The following is an 8,161-nucleotide window of genomic DNA, read 5'->3' on the forward strand; positions in this document are numbered from 1 at the left end:
CACAGAACCCGCAGGTGGCGCGATGCCCTGGGGAAACAGTGCAAGTATTGGAGGAAAACCAGTGCCAGGCCTCTTTCTCTAAAATAGGACCGTATTTTTCTCAATCTAAGAAACAAGCAAACCCACAACCTGGGAGAGTGGCTGGGAAACAAAACGAAACAGGAGTGAAACTGGAGCATAGCAGCATTTTGGCAACAGCCCATCCATGAGTGCAAGAAGGAAAGTGCGACTCACAAGTAAAGGGGCCCCTTCCATTCCGCAAGGGCAGAACCGGAGAGTGTCCCGCGAATCCGCCTGGCCAGGCTTCCCTGCACGGCTGAACCGCAGGCGCTGCCTGTAGCCCAACAGCGATTCCTGGGGAGCTGCGGCCCCCACTCCGCAGGCTGGCAACGGGGGAAGCCACAATGGGGCTTCCTGTGCACATGGGGACCCCAAGCTAGAAAGGGGGGCGGGCCAGAAATGGGTACAGGTGACGCTTTGTTTCTTCTGCCATGCAGCTCCCAGCAAGCAACCTTCCAGGATGACCCCTCCAGATTCCAAAATTATGTGGAAATTGAATAATCACAGAGTAGTGGCGCTGGAAGGGGCAAGAGGGCCCTCAGGCCCAGCGCCCTGCTCAGTGCAGGCCTCCTCTTGAAGCGTCCCTCCCAGAGGGCTTCCAGCTGCACCTGGGCTGCCTCCAGGCTGGGACAGACCCCACCTCCCGGGCTCATTGGCTCCACTGTCGGACTGCTCCAACGGTCTGCAAAAGGCTCCTGATACGTAGCTGGAATCAGCAGTCCCTTAACCGGAGCCCATTCTTGCGTGTCCTGCAACCATTTATGATAAAAAAGAGAACTCGGCCCTCCCCTCTTACTATCTTTTCAAATATTTGACATCCTATCTCCCCTCAGTCTTCTCTGCTTGAGGCTAAACAGGCCCAGCTCTTCCAATCCCTCCCCCCGGGGCTTCGTTTCCAGTCCTCAGATCATCTCAACCATTCCCAGCCTGTCTGCATTTTCTGAAATTGCGGAGCACTGAACTCTCTGTAATACTCAAGATGGCCAACTGTGGCGCCCTTGAGAGCTGATCCCCTCTTTCAGCTAATTTGCCACCGAAGGTCTCATGGGGCACTTCATCAGAGGCTTTGCTAAAGAAAAGGCACAGGACGTGACCAGTCTTCCCAGTTTCTATGTGGTGAAACACAAAGCAGGAATGAAAACCCCCAGGAAGCCCTCTCCACACCAGCTGATTTTCCCGGTGGGGAAACAAGGCAACAAAAAATTAGTGAACCAGTAGCCAGGCAACCAAAATCCTCCCATTGCAGCTTTTACCATCACTTATAACAGCAGCAAGAGAAGGAGAGGATCTTCCCAGTCTTATCTAAATACCTTTGGATTCACTCATGACTCCAGGGAATTGCTTCCTCCATCCCTCCAGATCAGGCTTTCGATCAGAGAAGTACCAGATCCTCCGTTTCAGCTCCAGAGGGACAGCCGCTGGGATCTCACAGGGCTCCTTCTCACTTCTGCCAGAGAAAACAGAGGCAAGCTCCACTCACCGAACCCAGGATTCCCTCTGGGAGCAAAGGAGGGCCAGCCAAGAACAAAAGGTGGGCCTCATTTGGGGGGGGGGGCAATGGCCCCCCGAGAACCCTCCAGCAGCCCCACAGGTGGGCAGAGCTTCAGCTGACTGGGGCAGACGGGGCAGTCTGCTTGTGTTCAGTTATGCTTAGGATCAGGACTGCGTGTGCTTTGCGGGTTGTGGGAAGTTTGCCCCTTTGGGGGTGATATTTGGATTGTGGGGTCTGCATATATGAGCTTAGTGTTGGGAGGTGTGCTTTGCTGGCAGAGAGGAGCCTTCCGCCGTGCGTGAGGGAGGGGAAGGAGCGTTCCAAACTCAGCAGCCAGACCCTGTTTTTGTCTTGAGAGACGCTAGTGATCTGTGTTCTCTGCTCAGGAGCCAGGAGCAGCCGGTCCTCCCAGTGCCGTCCAGACCCTTCCCTGCACCAGTGGAAACGAGGGGGACGCACTCACCTCTGCAAGGTGCTTCTCACATCCTGGAGGGGAAAGAGGGAAAGAGGAGGCGCTCAGTGGGTGTCGCTCTGCACTCCTGAGTTGCACCTGCCCAGTCCTGTTCGGTGCCTCCACTTGAGGGCACAAAGGGAGGGACAGAAACCATCCCCACCAGGAGGCACCAGGAGGAGCTTCATGAGGAGGGACATGAATGGACTGGGAGATTCCACCACCACCAGGAAGCCTCCGGCTGAGTGCCAAGACTGATGCTCATCCTGGAGGCTCCTGCCAGTAACGGTGCTGCTTGCCAGGCCAACATGCACGCTGCCCTCTGGAAACAGGTGCAACCCTGAAGCATGTTCAGGAAGGGAGGATGTGAGAGGATTCAGACTCAGGCCAGGCGCCTCCCACAGCCTCTTTTGCTCCCGCAGCCTGTCCTTTGGAGGGCAGCCTTCTCCCGGCTTCCCCAGGCAGGAATCAACCAGTCCTTTCCAGCAGCAGAACACTGGGGCACTTGCCCACAGGAGCCACACTGAGAAGCTCCCTCTTGTGTGCAGAAGAAAGATTTGTCAGGCTTTGGTGGCGTCAGTTGTGAGTGGAAACATGCAAGAGGAGTGAGGTTAAGGTCTGTCTGTCCTGGGGCTGCACCATGTTTGAGATTCTGTTCAGCACAGGAATAGATTACTAGATGGAGGTATTACTATTACTACCACTCTACACGACTCTGGTGCGCCCGCAATTGGAGTATTGTGTTCAGTTGTGGGCCCCTCATTCCAGAAAGCATATAGGCAGGTTGGAGTCAGTGCAGCATAGGGCCACAAGGTTGGTGGCGGGTTTGCAGGGGATGCCGTATGAGGCGAGACTGAGGAAACTGGGTCTCTTCAGCCTGGAGAAGGGGAGACTCAGAGGGGATCTGTTGGCGACATACAGGTACGTGAGGGGGTGTCACATAGAGATGGGTAGAGACCTGCTCTCTCCTGCAGAGGAAGGCAGGACGCACTCCAATGGAGCAAACCTCAGGGGACCAAGGTTCAATTTGGATGCCAGGAAGCACTTCCTGACAGTTAGGACCCCGAGGGTGTGGAATGGGCTTCCATGAGAGGTCGTTGAGGCCCCGTCGGTGCGGGTATTCAAGGATAAGCTGGACGACCACATGGTGGGCATGTCGTGAGCGGAGCCGGCTGGTGCCGGAGGTCAGACTAGATGGCCCGGGAGACCCCTTCTGACTCGCTCTGTTTCCGTGTTTCTGTGTTCCTAGATCCGACCTGCCTTCCGGATTGGCAAGACCACTGGGCCAGACTGCTTTGCGGTCACTTCCCCAGCCCCGCACCACCCTCTGCTTCAGCCTGGGTCTCATGAAGGGCTTCACCGCAGGGTGGCCCCGTCAAGGGGTCCGCACTGCCTGCCTCGGCCCTCCCTCCACAGACGCAGAGGCGAGCAGCGTCTGGCTGAGTCTCCTCCTTGGGGGATGTGGGGGCTCCTGCCCGCTCCTACCTGCAGGAGTTCAGCTGCCGGCTGCCGGCTCTTCTCCTCCACCTCCCGCATGATGCCTTCAAGGGAAGAGAGTTCCTTGGAAAGCCTGGCCAGGTGGTCCTCCGCTTTCCTGCCAATCTCCTCCTGCAACTCGTCCACCTGGATAAGGAGATACTTCTCTTGCTCTTCCAGGAACTGATGCAGGCGCCTGAACTGAGCCACCATCTCCTCCCGCTCTGCCTTTGTTTGCTCCTGCAAGAAGGAGAGTGTGGAAAGGCGGGAATGGGCAGCCGGAGCCAGAAACAGGGTCACTCTTGCGAGGGATGCTCAGAGACCCCCTCTCGGAATGGCCCCTCTTGCATAATTGCCAGAATAGGTTCAGCAGCTTTGAACAGTGTCATGTGCTCTGCAGGGAAGGGCTGCCCCGGGGCTCTCAATTCCCTGGCATTTTCTCTTCCATGTGACCCATCCTGGCTGAAGTGCCCCTTCCCTTCCATGACACATTCTGGACACTTACCAGCAGCGCCTGCTTCTCCCTTTCTGCCTCTGCTTTACATGCCAAAATCCTTCCTCTCTCATCCCTCAGACTCTCCAGGCGACGCTGCAGCAGATCCTGGAGAGGGAGGAGCAGTTCACTTTCAGTTTAGAGAAGCAGAAAAGGAATTGAAAGGGACATTCACGATTGCTTCCCTTTCCCATCTTGGTGGGGTCGGGGGGAAGGGGGCTCTCAGGTGCCTTTTGATCCCAGGCAGATCCAGAAACGAGCTGCAACATGCGCTGGGCAGGCTCTGAGCCGAGATGAAGGGACGGTGCAATTCCAGAATGACCGGTCAAAACACCATTCAATTGACTGCCCTTCCTGAGCTCTTTAACTTTGAAAAGGAAAAGGCTTTTTCTGCTATTTCCTCATGAGGGGAACCAGCAAGGGAGCATCCCGGAAGCGCAGGGAAGGCGGAGTGGAAGAGGCTTCCGGCCACCCCAGAAGTGACCAGTGCCGCTCTCATCCCCGGGCGGGAATGGCAGGCAGGGCAGCCCCTCTGTGGAGGAAGAAGCCCAGAAGGACACCAGCCCCCGCAAAGGGGCATTCCTGCTTTTCCTGGGGGAATTCTTCGCTTCGTCCGAAATTGCACTGGGGTTGGGCATGGCCTGTGCAGGATCTCTGGTAGAATCCTTCTCTCCCTGAAATGGGCTGTTCCTCAATAAAGGAAGGATTGCAGCACCCGGAAACACAGGCAGAGTGCAGCTGGTGCCTTCAGGAAGTGCAAGGACAAGAAACGGGGAGGGGAAAGAGGGAGCACCTGAAGCTCTGAATTCCTCACAAATATTCCATGGGTCAAGGACCTTAGGTGCACCCAGCATCTTTGATCACCCCCTTCAGTGCTGGCCTCTCATTGGCTCTGCACCCAGAGACCAGCTGGGCCGGACACACGCCTGCACACAAGCACACACACACGCAGGCACACACTCCGGCGAGTCGGGGCTGTGGGAGTGTGGCCCCTTCTTTTAATGCAATTCAGTATTTTCTTTAGCAATATTGTTTATTAATGGTTGAACCTGTATGTCTTGGCCACATGCAGTTGGGCTTTCGGGTAGCCTTTGGGTAGATGCAAAAGAGGTTCGGGGACATGCAAAGGGCAGGCAGGAGGAGTCTTAAAGGGTCCTGCTCCATATTGCAGCTCCAGTGCGAATCTTGGTATACTCGGGGGGGGGGGGTTGGAAGGAGGGCAGAGGAGAAGAGGGACTGATTCCCGGGACCACCTTTCACCTGGGAGTCTCTGAAGCCACATTCCCCTCCCCGTTCTGGGGCCCCTCCATGCACCTCCATCACGTCCTGCCACACCGGCTGTTTCCTCTCCCCCTCCTCAGAGCAGGCACAAACCGTGGGAACTTTCCCCCAGAGATCAGAGGATCAGGGAACATCATTCCCTTCCTATTAGTCTTCGGATAGGCCACCCTCAGAGGGCCCCACAGGTATTTCTCCCACCCCCACACCCCCGGCAAGAAGTGCACAGATCTCCTACCTGGTACTCCTGGGACGCCTCCTCCAGGGGAACCACCTGGTGATCCTTGTGCTCCTTGGCTCTGTCACACACCAGGCAGATGGGGGCTTCGTGGTCCTTGCAGAAGAGTTTCTGGGGCTCCCAGTGCTTCTCACAGAGTTGCACCTTCCCTTCAGCACCTTTGACGGCCTCTTCCCTTGATTTTCTGGCGATTTCCACAATCCTGGCCAGCTGCCGATTGGGCCAGAGGCTGCTCTTCTGGAAGGTCCCCCTGCACTGGGGGCAGGAGGCCTGTGCATCTGAATTCCCCCCGCTCTGGCTCAGGCAGGCTCGGCAGAAATTGTGCCCACACTCGGTAATGATCACGGGATCCCTGAAATAATCCAGGCAGATGGGGCAAGTGGATTCCTCGCAGAGAGCCCAGATGGTGCTCTTGGGGGTGTCAGCCATGGCTGCTGCACACAGCGGTTTCACTTTCCACAGATCAGTAAGTGGGAGTTTCCTTCCCGTAAATGCGAGCCCGGCCCGGCCTCGCTCTGAGGCCCAAGCCACCCATGTGACTCCGTCCAGGTTTACTTTCCAGCACCACACAGTCACTTCCTGCCACATGCAGCTCATCAAGTCACTGTTCTCTGTTCCTCTGAATCTAGCGAAGGGTCGTTTTATTTATGTTATTAAGAAATAACATGCGGCGTTATCTGGCACCGCAAGGAACTGGTAAGAAGGTGTCTGTACTGGATGTTTTTATGCCCCGTCTGTTATATGCAAAGTTTGGGGAGAGGGGATCAGGTGGGCACTTTGCTGGAGGCACATGAGAGTGAAGCCAGAGGGCTGAATGGATTGAGACAGCGCAACAGGAAAGGGGGAAACTTCAGGACAACGTGGGCTTTGCCTGGCCTTTCTGTCCAGAGGATGGAATAGAAGCCAGTGGCCCCCAGGCAAGGAGATGCTCAAGGTGGAGCAGCGAGGAGGATTCCCAAAACCCTGTGAGAGCTGCTTGACCTGCAGGCTGGATTCTGCAAGGAAGAGGCACTTCGAGATACAGTGGTACCTTGGCTTACAAACTTCACGTGGCCATCTTCACGGACATCTGGAAGAGCCAAGTCTGGAGTAGGGATGTGCGAGGAATCAGTTCGCAGGTGAGACTCCATCAGAATCAGGGGAAGTCACAAGGAATTTTCCAGGGAAGAATTAAAATAGGATTGCACCTGGCCCCAAATAGAGCCCTGTTTCCCCATGGAAACCTCCCCTGCTTGTCGCCCTGCTAACCAGAGTGGAGTGGGGAGTACCAAGTTTTGAATACGAATCAAGGCTAGACTGGAGAGAATTTAAAATTTGACTTGACGCAGAGCCACCTAAATATCCGAGCGGCAGGCCAGATAATAACAGAAATGGGTAGGAAGAGAAAGATACCCCGGAGCAAGCCAGATGAAACAACTCACTCCTCGCAGGACCTGGAGCGGCTCCAGCCCCTTGGCTCCCCCCTCCCCACCCCCGTCCCGGCGGCTGCTGCTGCTGCTGCTGCCTGAACTCTTCCGGCTCGCCGCGTTGCTCCCGCCCTCCCCTCCCCTCCCCTCCCCTCCCTCGGCCTTCCGGAGGGGCTGCCAGGAAAGGCCTCGGGGGGGGGGGGCGCCAGGGGCTCCCGGAGCTGCCCCTCCCTGCCTGGCGCTTGGGGCGGCGCTCTGTGCGAGCTCAGAGGTCCCCTCCCCCATCCAGGCTGCCCGCGGCTTCGGTGCTCCTGGGAAGCCCCCGAGAGTCACGTCGCCCCTCCGCTCCCGCGACCTCCCCACACAGACGGGGCCTCGGGGCTCCAGGCGCTTGGGGGTCGCGGGCGCTGAAATGCTCCGGGCAGGCGGGGCACGGCGCTTCCTCGGGGGCCCCCGGGTACTTTCGCTTTCGCCGTCGCTTCCCCGCCGGGGTGTTTCCTTCCCGGAAGCGGTGGGGCTCCCGCGCGGTCCCTGGTAAACATAAGGGCGGGCAGGGGGTGGTGCGCTGGGCCCGAGGCTTCCTCGGGGGAGCAGTGGCGCCACCTGCAGGCTGGTGCGGGAAGTGGCTCGGTTCCTTCCGCAGGGCCAAGAGCGGCAGGAAGGCGGAGAACTAGCTGAAGCCTCCCCAGAGGGGCCGTGCCTGCAGACGCGGCTTGCTGAGGCGCCGGGCAGGCAGAAGCCTTGCACCCCTCCTGCGTGAGGCGTCCCGTGGGCGCCTGCTTGGCCGACGTGTGTATGAAGTGCTGGACCACGTGAGCATGGAGAAAATCCTGCATGGAAAGTGTGCTTTTGCTGCAATGGTGCTTGGAATTGGGGACCAACGAGTTGGAAGAACCCCGAGGGGGTCCAGATGGGCCAAGGCGGTGAGGACAGGACCCCCTCGGGGAAGCCGTCCTGACCCAGGAGGGACTGCATGAGGGAGCGGCTGCAGTGACAGCAAACCACCTCCACAAATGGGTGCCCACGAAGGCCGGCAGAACTCAAACAGCACTCGAGAAGTGGCACAACTGGACACGGAGCCAGGCCATGGAGGAGCGCCTGGATGCCAGGCGTGCAGCTCTCTCCCGGGAGAAACAGGGTGGAAGCTGGACCCGGAGCGGACGAGCTGGTCGTTCGGCTGCTCTGCTGGAGGCCAGGCCTGGCGGCGATGCCCCAGCGACTGGTGAGCTCTGCCCAAGGCCTGGTTCACGGCCCAGTGAGGGCTGAA

At 57.9% G+C, this 8,161-nt stretch overlaps 1 protein-coding gene across 4 annotated transcripts; it reads right to left on the bottom strand.

Annotated features, from left to right (window-relative positions):
- Positions 1-7: 7 nt before the first annotated feature.
- LOC123033712 (zinc finger protein RFP-like) lies at positions 8-6,939 on the bottom strand. 4 transcript variants are annotated; one of them, XM_044450452.1, is made up of 5 exons: positions 5,489-6,925; positions 3,985-4,080; positions 3,489-3,719; positions 2,016-2,038; positions 8-1,507 (listed from the first exon to the last, which is right to left on the bottom strand). In XM_044450452.1, exons 1-5 carry the CDS (start codon positions 6,083-6,085, stop codon positions 1,363-1,365), a joined length of 1,092 nt encoding a protein of 363 aa, XP_044306387.1. In that variant the 5' UTR covers positions 6,086-6,925; the 3' UTR covers positions 8-1,362. The 4 variants fall into 4 exon arrangements, with proteins under 4 accessions (XP_044306387.1, XP_044306389.1, XP_044306390.1 ...); XM_044450454.1 differs by lacking the exon at positions 3,985-4,080 and having other exon boundaries at positions 5,489-6,939; XM_044450455.1 differs by lacking the exon at positions 2,016-2,038 and having other exon boundaries at positions 1,374-1,507; positions 5,489-6,923.
- Positions 6,940-8,161: the final 1,222 nt, after the last annotated feature.

This window comes from Varanus komodoensis, unplaced genomic scaffold, assembly GCF_004798865.1.
Source record: "Varanus komodoensis strain SLA01 unplaced genomic scaffold, ASM479886v1 scaffold668, whole genome shotgun sequence".
Taxonomy (NCBI): domain Eukaryota; kingdom Metazoa; phylum Chordata; class Lepidosauria; order Squamata; family Varanidae; genus Varanus; species Varanus komodoensis.